The sequence below is a fragment of the Physella acuta genome, unplaced genomic scaffold (assembly GCF_028476545.2).
Source record: "Physella acuta isolate Inbredline_101_S28 unplaced genomic scaffold, ASM2847654v3 ptg000026l, whole genome shotgun sequence".
NCBI classification, from domain to species: domain Eukaryota; kingdom Metazoa; phylum Mollusca; class Gastropoda; family Physidae; genus Physella; species Physella acuta.
The window spans coordinates 23,562-35,756 of NW_026731546.1; the positions used below are offsets into that span (position 1 = coordinate 23,562).

General features: G+C 37.6%; 1 protein-coding gene across 2 annotated transcripts in view; it reads left to right on the plus strand.

Moving 5' to 3' along the window:
* Nucleotides 1-1,142: 1,142 nt before the first annotated feature.
* Nucleotides 1,143-12,195, plus strand: part of LOC131940945 (uncharacterized) — a 116,869-nt gene continuing 105,816 nt past the window's right edge. Inside the window, exons 1-2 of one of the 2 annotated variants that reach the window (XM_059299886.1) lie at nucleotides 1,143-1,272; nucleotides 7,561-7,991. In XM_059299886.1, the coding sequence (XP_059155869.1) occupies nucleotides 7,990-7,991 (2 nt within the window). In that variant the 5' untranslated portion in view covers nucleotides 1,143-1,272; nucleotides 7,561-7,989. Of the gene's footprint in view, nucleotides 1,277-7,560; nucleotides 7,992-12,195 lie in introns of both variants that reach the window. The other variant, XM_059299876.1, reaches the window with a different exon arrangement.

Genomic DNA, 12,195 nt, shown 5'->3' on the forward strand with positions numbered 1-12,195 from the left:
TCAGAAGGTCAATGAACCTCACTGTATATTAGAAGGTCAACAAATATCACCGAACTTCAGAAGGTCAACAAATTTCCTTGAAAATACCAAGGTCGACAATTCCTATTGAATTTCATAATCTCATCTCATTGAGCTGCGGCATGCCAAACGGCTAGGCAGTATTTCATATTGATTTGTTTAGTGTGTGAGTGTTTAGTTGAAAGTGTCGTTACATAAATCTGACATTTAGGGGCTGACGCAACTTGCCATATGAAGTAAATGTGTGAATCCAATAGAAAAATTATTTTTAAAAAATAGTGTTTTATTTTGTTCAACTCAACTCCAATCGAATGGCTAGCCCAACCTCCCTACAACCTACTGTCTACCCAAACCTCCCATACAACCTACTGGCTACCCCAACCTCCCATACAACCTACTGGCTCCCCAACATCCCTACAACCTACTGTCTACCCAAACCTCCCATACAACCTACTGTCTACCCCAACCTCCCTACAACCTACTGGCTACCCCAACCTCCCATACAACCTACTGGCTACCCCAACCTCCCTACAACCTACTGGCTACCCCAACCTCCCTACAACCTACTGGCTACCCCAACCTCCCTACAACCTACTGGCTACCCAACCTCCGTAAAACTTACTGTCTACACCAACCTCCCTACAACATACTGGCTACCCCAACCTCCCATACAACCTACTGGCTACCCCAACCTCCCATACAACCTACTGGCTACCCCAACCTCCCTACAACATACTGTCTACCCCAACCACCCTACAACCTACTGTCTACCCCAACCTCCCTACAACCTACTGGCTACCCCAACCTCCCTACAACCTACTGGCTAACCCAACCTCTCTACAACCTCTCTACAACCTACTGGCTACCCCAACCTCCCTACAACCTACTGTCTACCCCAACCTCCCTACAACATACTGTCTACCCCAACCTCTCTACATCCTACTGACTACTACAACCTCCCATAAAACCTACTGGCTACCCCAGCCTCCCTACAACCTACTGGCTACATCTCGCCGGCTCGCCCTGTCCACCCAGCACGCATGCCCGCGCGAGCCGATGGATTGAGTGTAACAATTGATCGCCGCCGTTCGCGTGGCGTGCTTATAAGAACAAGTACGGTGGGTCCGCTAGTTACCGCCAGCGATAACTCCATTCGTTTGTGTGGACTAGTGATCCGTTTCTTTACTGCTAGGAAACACGCTGCGCTAAATGGACGTGTTCATGTAATGTTTGGCCGCGGACGGAGTGTGGCAAGTTGGTAATTTTTTGTTTCCTCAGCTTTGATGGGGGGTCGGTGGTGTGCTTTGAAAGTCAGACAGCGAGGTTCTGTTATTTTATGTATCCACATAATCTCAACATTTTGACACTACAGCATAACAATTTAACTATACTTTAAAGTACTGTTAGAGGTTCATTGTTTCTATTGTTGAAGTTGCTTAATTATGTTCTAGACAGTCTTTGTGTCATTTTCTGCTTTCTGTGATAGTGTCATGGTAATTGGTTTGTTCTGCCTGCATTAATTTTTTTTATTTCTTGGTCTTTATAATTACACTGTATTCCTTTTCTATTTGTTCCTTTAATCTTGGTGATCTAGTTATTAATAGTCGTTTTTTTTCCATTTTTTTTTTTTACTTTCAAGAATTTTGTCTCATTCGAACCAAACGTAAATAAAATAACGGTTCGTATTTTGAAGCACTTGTTCGCGGTACGAACAACTTCCGGATCAGCATCATCTGTCTGTAAATTAACATACGATTTCGTTAATTAATTATGTCATTGGAAGAAGGATTTCGAGAAAGTTCCATAATCCGCTGATTACATTTATTTAATTAAACCAGTTGTAAGGACTTGAAAAGTTGTTTAGCCAGTGGCAACACTACCTGGTCGGGTCACGATCTTTTCAAGTTACGAACATAATCAGGGTAAACAGAAATTGATCCGTCTGTGGCTCCACATCTAGAAATATATTACCGAGGCAAGCGCGTATTGTTTCCAATAAAAAAAAATTACCGCTTTCTTTTTTTTTCACTTCATGTAATGCAACGGCTAACAAATCGTTATTGTGTAGACTCTCGTACAGCAAATAGTTATTGTATAGATTCTCGTTAATTATGGAGCAGAGTAAACAAAAACAATCGAGGCTAATGTTTTATTCAAACATCTTAATGCTTATAAAAAATATGCTGATGTAATTTTGTATTCGATTTAAAAAAAAATAAAAAAATAAAAAAATAAAAAAATCAATATTTTACACTTTCAAGCATAACAGCGTTTTTCGGTGATTTTCTGTTCGGTACGGAAAACTGATTAAAAATTAAAATCGTACTCGCATAGGAGAGTTAGTTTCAGGCTTAGAGAGTACAGTGTTATGAACCTTAAATAGGAACGTATTATTTATTCAAAATCTCGTAGTACAAGATCATAGTCAATACCAACCAATAGAAGAGGGCGCTGCTTGAAAATAGTTCAGTTTAAACTAGTAGCTTCAAGTATACACTTATATAAACTGTGTTTGTTTCAAACAATATTCAACGGGGGGGGGGGGGGGGGGGGAAGGAGGGGGAGGGGAAGGGGTGGACTTAAATTTTAAGTGTTGATATAAGTTGATTTAAGTATATATATATATATATATATATATATATATATATATATATATATATATATATATAAACATTTATAAGTTGTTGAATGTTTGCTTTCTAAGCAATTTATTTTTATTTTTATGTCACCCCTCGAAGTGAGTGCCCCCCCCCCCTCTCGTCGCTGCTACTTGTGAAGTCTTTTTTGTGAACTACAACGCAACTTAAATTTTGTTATTTGATTAACAGCAAGGGAGAGAAATACAAGGTTTAAAGCTCATGTACATGAAACGTGTTCTAGCGAGTGTTATTGCTCACAAAATATGGTATAACGATATGAAGGTAATGTGAAAAAACAGTTTTAAAAAACTCGAATAGCGATGCTTTAAAAAAACTATTTTAAGCAAAAATACTAAATTTTTTCTAGACTACTTAATTAAGAAATAAAAATGCGATTTTTTTCCTAGAATTGAATTAAGAAACAGCGCCATGCTATGTTTACTGACATTACAAAAAGACCACACTTGAAACTTATTGTCATCATCGATCTTGGCAATGTTCACAGACAAATAGTTCCGCGCCTAAAGCTGTTAAAATCGGCTCTATTCGCGTTACGTTTTACTCCTTACCTTATCGAGTTGTTGGCTTACACACTGTTCTAACAATTAAACTGGATAGGATGTGGGTGAATTAAACTTTTGACGGCTAATGTATTCAATAACATGACATGTAAACACATCCAGACTTTGGGTGGAATTTTTAGAATAAATTGAAAACAACGAAAATTGTTTTTTTTTTTAGTTTCTTACAGACATCTCTACGGAGAGGCAATTCTCTCTCCCTCAGCCCACCCCCAACCCCAAACAAATAAACGCCTCCCCCTTCCTCGAAATGGAAAACATTCTAATATAGATTTCTATATAGAAAATATAAAATTTAACCAGTGTCCACCCGCAGAAAATTATTGGTTGTAAAAACTAGTTTTACCGTATTTTATAGGACATATTGATATTTTAAATTCTGTTCCCTAGATTTATCGTATATTCTTATTTAAGACAATTTGCCTTAAAATCTTAAATTTTTATAATTTTTCCCCTATATTTTTTTCCTTGTCTAAAACTTCAATTTTTAAAAGACTTGTTTCATCATCTATTCCCATTTAAAATAGTTATCTATTTAAAATACTTATTTATCTTTTATTCCTATTTAAATATTTATGTTCTATTACTTAAAAAAACCTCGTTTTATCTTCTATCCTAATGTAAAATATTCATGTTTTTAACCTTTGGCAATGCCATCTCTCTGGGATTTAACAAAAACAACACGATTACATAAACCTTTTACATCTAATTCACAGACAAATATCACAAAGTCCCGTCACTCACGGGACTTGAACGAGAGTTGGCTTGTTTACTTTGTGCTTCTTCAGGGCTAAAACTCACACGTGGATGTATGCGCGGCGATATTACAAATTTTCGATTACTTTTGTAAACAAAAGAGTTTTAAAGCTTAACAGGCATAAGCGAAGCCTGCACGTAAGAATAATAGAACGTTTTAAATTGTGTTTCTTTAAAGAACATATTTAGAAGAATAAAAAATCATGGAACATAGGAAAACTTCGGAATTTTGTAAAGTATTGTATATACAATGACGTAGACAGGGGGTTGTAATCAGGGGTTGAAACCCCCTTTCATATGCACTCCTATAAAACAACTGTCTCATATTATGTTATAGCATATTTTCCACATATGGCATATGGACATCTCTTTCTGTCTCACCGTAGATATGAATATATATATATCTATCTATATATCTATATATCTATATATCTATATATCTATATCTATATATATCTATCTATATATATATATATATATATATATATATATATATATATATATATATATATATATATATATATATATATATATATTCAAGTCTTTATTATTTGTATTGGAGATTGTCCTTGATAAATAAAGCTTGACTTTGCGCGAACGATACTTTCCATCACGTGATATTTTGAATAACTTCAGTCTAAAATCTAAAACATGAAGCTCCACTGTGAAATTTTGGCCACCGCCTAAAAAAATAATAATCAGCCGTGGAAGTTAAGAAAAAAACACCCCACACCAGAACGTCTGAGACGGGACGCTCCCCCCCCCCCCCCCCCCCGATCATCATATCCGGTGTCGGAGGGTACAAATTAACCCCGATAAAAAATCCATTTTCTAGATAAGACAAAACGGCTGGTTAGCAGACTGTCGGGGTGGGGTAGGTGGGGGTCAAGATTTCTTCCAGAATCAGGCGAGGGATGTCATTCTTTTTAAAACCTGGACCTTTTGATCTTGTGAAGTCACCTCCAAGTGGCATTACCGATGATGTCACGGCCGATAAAGTTGATCAGCCATGTTGACATTTTGTGGATGACCGCTCTTCTTGTAAAAAGAAAAAAAGTTAAGGTTGAAATACAGAAGAATATGTAGCAGCTAAAAATATCGTCACCCAGGAAAGACATAGCACGGAGAAACTGATATGCTAATACCACATGTGCAGAAATTCTTGCATTATTTAGTATGCAACAATATCACTAACGTACATAACAAACGGCGTGCGATAAAAGCCGTTTATATTATTTACTATTAATTTAATAGCAACAAATTCTGTTAATTAATATTATTTTTTTTAGCCCAACCATGATATTAATACGGTCCAGTATTTTTCATTTGTAATTTACAACATTACATCATCTTGTAATTTTCTTTGTAAATCTCAAGTATTATAATATAACAATGGGATCGTATATATATGTATAGTTTAGTATATATATATATATATATATATATATATATATATATATATATATATATATATATATATATATATATATATATATATATATACACACATATATGTCACATATGTGTCATGTTTTGAGATCCCCACACTTCATATAATAATTTAAAACAATTCCATAGACACCACTCACTATTGTAAAATAAAAAAAACATAAATCCCATCTCCTTAAAAGAACGACTAGCAATTTCATTCAATAACTGTTACTAATGATATTGCTCATAAAATATGATATAATTAATTTTATATACATGCATAAACACATACATACAAAGATGAAACAAATAATAGTTTTAAAAAATTGAATAATCACAAATATTTTTACGTAGTACGGATTTAGGCCACCAGCTAACTAGATTTAGCATAATGTAACGGAAAGATAATACATTAATTACATTCTTGTTTTATAATATGACCAACACTACAGCCAGAGACGTAGCGACCCCTCCCGGCACCCGGGGACAAACTTTCAATTCGGCGCCCCCAAATTATATTTATAATTCAAAATAGCAGCTAAAATTAGCCTATTTTGGCGCTCCTAGGGCCGGCGTCCGGGGAAATATGCACCCCCGTCCCCCGTCGCTACGCCTCTGACTACAGCTCGATTCAGTAATTGTCAATATGTTATCACCACTACCCAGTATATTGATGTGCAGATAATCGAGCGCTATGATGTCAGTATCGTGGTTTAAAAAAATATCCAAATGGATCATAGCCCATATGCAGCAGCTGTAGGCAACAAAATTTGTCACAAGCTTCAAGCCTAGATGTTGCTAGCGCTAGAAGCCGTGGCGAGTGGATCAAAGCTAACTGAACGCTGACAAAACAATTGTAGCCACCCCCAGCCCGATACCGACGTGTCACATTGCAACCTTTTAAATCACGTGTAAACATGGTATCGATGTAAACAAGGTATCGATATACACAAGATATCGATTTCACCCCCCTCTGTCCCGAGGCAGACACAATCAGCCCCTCAATCACCGTGAGATAAGAGTTAAACTGATAAAAATATGGATATAAATGTGAGGTGGGCGAGTTTGTATGCGATCACAGCTGGATGGAATGGTATGGTGGGCTGTTTGCACAATATGGCATCGTTTACTAATTGGATATATGATCGGCATGCTACAATGTTATAATTGGCTATTTGGCATGTTGTTATATTTGATTTTTTGACCAATTTGCCATGCTGTTTATATTTGGTTATTTGACCGCTTTGCCATATGTTATAATTAGTTATTGAAGCTATATGTTATAGTTTTGGTGTCACCACTTCCAGTTATAGTCGGTAATCATGGTGTCACCACTTCCAGTTATAGTCGGTAATCATGGTGTCACCACTTCCAGTTATAGTCGGTAATCATGGTGTCACCACTTCCAGTTATAGTTTGGTGATCATGGTGTCACCACTGACTTGTCAGTCAAAGGTTCCCAGGTTATTAGGAGCTGGGTTGAGTGCTAGTCTGAATGGGTTGGGTGTTGGACTTCCTCTTCGTTCATAATTTTAGTATTGAAAGAGATACCCTCCAACACAATTTAGTATACGTGTCAACTGGTTATGTGCTGTTGAGGCCTGCTATTCAAATTTTCTGTTTTGGATTTGCTTCTAATAGCCTTTGTCCAACCACGAACAAACTAGAAAAGTGTTTGTCCCCAGCTACCGCCTCATCTGCCAGAGGGTTCGAACTCGTGAATTTTCGGGTTAGTAACCATGAGCTTTACCGAATGGGTATGTTAGCACTAGGGATAGTTTATGACGTGACATCAAGCGATCTGCAAAACCAACATTAACAGAACAACTCTTCAAGTTATGATCAGTTACCATATTTGTTTTGAGGAATACTATACCAACCTTATTTTATAACCTCACCATCATATTTAATTTACAATCTGTTGCATTTTCTTTGTACAGCAGGAATATTCAAATACATGATTGTTTCTCCCAGCCATGTTTATCGATAACATCCATCGATCTGTCATTATTGACAGGCCTATTGAGGCGGCGATTGTTTGAAATTCGATTAGCCCTCGGTTACTCCTTTGCTTGTAAAATTTCCAATGCGCGTTCTTTTAAACAGTGTAAAACAACAAGGTATTTCTATTTCAGATAAACTGAAGTGAGTCATTGTGTTAATTTGAACAACACACTGCTGAAGTGGGTCACTGTCTTAATTTAAACAACACACTGCTGAAGTGGGTCATAGTGTTAACAACACACTGCTGAAGTGGGTCAATGTGTTAACAACACACTGCTGAAGTGGGTCACAGTGTTAACAACACACTGCTGAAGTGGGTCAATGTGTTAACTTGAACAACACACTGTAAACAACAGGCAAACAGACTTCAAACCACCACAACAACAAACGGTGGAAGTGACGTAATACCATGCGTACTGACAGCCAGAGTTTGTGTATACAAACAATCGTGTTTGTGTGTAACATACCTACAAACCCCGGCCATCTAATGTGCTGACCCCAGACGTGTTAATCACATCGCCATCTGCTACACCGTACACATTGGATTTGTATTGTAATGTATGTAAGTACTGAACATTTTCTACACCTCACATCCTGAGTTTATTAAAAATAAAAAGTTACCCGGGAATTTTTGCACCGAAACGAATATTATTTATTATTGTAACCATTATTAATAAACATATTTAACACGTAGATCTATAATATAGTGAATTTATCTTAATTAGATGGTTTTGGTGTTTATTACAAAAACGTATACGGAATTAGGAAATAATGAAGTAGACGAAAATACATTTCACGGAAAGTATCAGAAATGAATGTTGTCTAACAAGGCTGGCGACGGCAAATCACAAATGCAGGGATCATCTTGTAGAAATGCCAGTCGAGAAATCAATACGTAAACAAAGCGACACGCGACAGTAGATCTTTGTTCTCGCGCCAACCTCGTGCAGCCTCGCGAGCGAGATTGTCACGCTCCAATCAATAGCCTTCAACTTGCTCGAGTGTGCCTTGTCAGCGGGTCACGTGTGTCAAAATGATGACAGACAACTTTGACATCAAAGATGGACGGCGATTTTTGTTAGCTAGTGAAAACGTTTTTTAATTTATTTTTTTCATCTTTTGAATAGACGCTTTAAAAATATTTAAAAATTATGAAAAAAAATGATTACGAAATGAAATATTTTAAGAAAATAATGTTATACAACTTGTAAATGTAGAGAACTGGAAAATATTTGTTTACTTTGGGCTGCATATCCCTACACACACACACGGACAGAAACATACACACACGCACACATTAACACACAGACATACACAGACAGACATATAGACAGGAAGACAGGCAGACACAGACACACATATGACGACCATTTTTAACTCTCCAGTCAATCCTTTGTTCCACAGCGTTATATATAATTTATTTTATGTCATCACTCTTCTCTGGTGTGTAATTCAAAATTTTCTATATTACATTATAGTATTCAGGTGTAAATTTCCAATTTTTATTTTATTTTCAATCTTTTGTTTAGTCTTTGAAAAGGATAATCACAATTCCGTCCAATCTGGAAAAGTAATCCAAAAAGCACGCAATCACGTTTTTATAACCGTATCCGTTCTCGTTAATAAAACGGTAGAATAAAAAATGTAATCAATCTTTGAATGCAAGTACTCTGCGGCGATGCCATTCAATATTTTTTAGTTTTAAACCTTAAGCGCATGTTAGTATGTTAGCAATTTTCGCTATAAAATGTAACTGGAAATACTTCAAAGGCATTCGGGCAAGTTTCTTTGGGGCAAAGGCATTTGGGCAAGTTTCTCTAGGCCAAAGACATTCGGGCAAGTGTCTTAGCCCAAAGACATTCGGGCAAGTGTCTTTAGGGCAAAAACATTCGGGCAAGTGTCTTTAGGGCAAAGACATTCGGGCAAGTGTCTTTGGGGCCAAAGACATTCGGGCAAGTGTCTTTGGGGCAAAGACATTCGGGCAAGTGTCTTTAGGGCAAAGACATTCGGTCAAGTGTCTTTAGGCCAAACGTTCGGCACCCGTCACAACAAACTGGTAGATATTAAACCAGAATAACGAAAGTAGACCAACAAAGGCTGGCGACCAAACTAACACGAGATGCGAACATTAGCTCCGAGCTATGAGGAATCGGGCTTTTTATTAAAACCATCCAACATCGGGTTGACAGCTATAGGATTGGTTAGCCTTGACCTTTAGTAAACATTCGTAGGCCTGCAAAGTTGTGGTATACAAATCTGAGTGTTATGGACGCAGTGTTTCTTCTAGACTTTTTTCTCCGGGGGGGGGGGGGGCACTTAAAATTTCAGGGTGGGGGGCGGTAGACTTTTTTGGGGGGCGATAGACTTTTTTCGGGGGGGGGGGGGGCGGACACTGTTAAAAGTATATATTTTCTATATAAATTTCATTTCGTTCGGGGGGGGGCTGTAGATGCCTGGAAGAAACTGTATGGATGGTGCTATTCATTTGTATTGTAGCATTGAAGAACACAGGGGCTAAACCACAGTTGTCACACTTTTTGACTTACGAGAAAAACAAATTTTAGTGTCTGCAGACCCCGGTATCACATACGTGTTACATTTTGAAATATTTTTTTTTAATGAAAATAGATTCAGTCTTTGATAAGTAGGTGTATTCATTTAGTTACCTGGTCGAATCATGTGTTCAGAATAAATTTTAAAAAATGAATACCAATTTTAGACAAATGTTTTTTATCCCTTGTAATTATACTTAATTTTCGTTAAAGCATTCAAAATCACACAGTTTGTATAAAAAAAACGTTTATTATTGCAATACTGATATTCAAAACCTAACAGTAATCCGAATTCTTGCCTGTTAGTGAAGCGAGTTTATGAGGCCTGATTCACAAATGTTGTAGTTATCTACGTTTAACCCTTTAACCACCGTCAACAACAAATGTTGATATTTTGTTGACACATTCGGCCACAACAGCGGAATATTAATTTGGTCAATATTTGAGAGATGGGAATTGAGACAGTGGAACTTGGGTGTGGGGGGGGGGGGGGGGTGGAGGTGGGGCGAGGGGAGGGCTGGATTCCACTTACTTTATACGTACAAGCTTAATAATCACTAGGATATAAACAGGCAAATGCATTATATATTTGCTATGGAATACACGGAAAGAAAACAATTCCCTTGCAAAGCGTGTCAGTAGTACAAGCCAGCAAGGGGATCAACTCCACCCCTAAATATGCCGGCTTATTCCAAAGTTGTCTGCCCATTAATTAATCCCCACCAGCACGCGCCCAGAGACACGCTTCAATAATTGGTGACATCATTAGCAACCCGAATTGATCCTGCTCAAGGGATGCGAGCAGCTGGGTTGTCATTTCCCATAAGTCTTCACAGATATCATGTTTGTGTAATCCGATTGTCTGCACTTGATGAGGATTGGCTGCATCAAAACATCACATTAATCAGAGAGCTACGTTTTGTTTTGTTTTTTATCAGTCAAGGGAAGGAAAAATGATCTCGAGAACATAACATTAAAAAAAATTGTTGTGAGAATAAATTTGTTCAACTCTCACTCTTACAAGACAAAAACCGGCTCAAAATGTTTCTCATAAGCGAGTAATACTGGAATATGGTTTAGAATCGAGCATTTCTCTCACCCATGCTAGACCCGTGGGTTCCCCCCTCCCTCACCCATGCTAGACCCGTGCCCCCCCTCCCCTCACCCATGCTAGACCCGTGCCCCCCTCCCCTCACCCATGCTAGACCCGTTCCCCCCTCCCCTCACCCATGCTAGACCCGTGGGTTCCCCCACCCCCCTCCCCCCATCATAGTGATGGCACCACCTGGTTCGGACATTAGGGTCAGTCGGTCAGGATTTTGTCTTTCGGGTTAGCAAGCGAGCAGTCTACTGCTAGACCCTACACAGTTCCTAAATATTGATTAGTTAAATACTGGATGTGAACAAATGATCTATTGGAAAAATATTAGCACGCGGCATGTAGTGTGGAAGAAATAAAAGCTACCGTAGTGCAGACATAATAATGGATTTCTATCTTGTTGGATGCCAATCTAGAGAGACTAGAATTATCATGTAGGTGGATAACTCAACTGCTGCACTGACATAGAGGCAGATAGACATGACATTAGGCAATGGAGAGCAAATAAAACATAACATTAGATAATGGAGAACAATCGCGACAACATCAAATAAAAAAATGGAGAACAATCGCGACAACATCAAATAAAGAAATGGAGAACAATCGCGACAACATCATAATATGTAGAAATGGAGAACAACCACGACAATATCAAATAAAGAAATGGAGAACAACCACGACAGCATCCAATGTTGAATTTGAGAACAACCACGACATCTTAAGATATTTCCTCCAACCTTAGAAAATAAACCGGGAGTGATCTCCCCTAAACTTTCTCGAATATTCTTATATAAAATAACAGGGGATGGGAACTCGGGCTATAGACATGATTTTTAATCCATTTTAAATACTTAAAGTTTTAAAAATAGAATAAAATCTCGTAGACAAATTAATTGCACACCAAGTGAACGCCAAATAAAAAAGCGCATAATAGTGCGCAATATTATTAGTACTTCTAAAATTTACATTAGTTTTTTGAGAAATCGAAAGTTGCGTAAATTACTACTTCCAGTCAACGGAAATTACTCAAAATTTAACAGAAGGTAGAGAATTAGATCTTTTACTTACATGTGAAATGTCATGTATCTATCTGAAATAGTACTCAAGTTATAGGC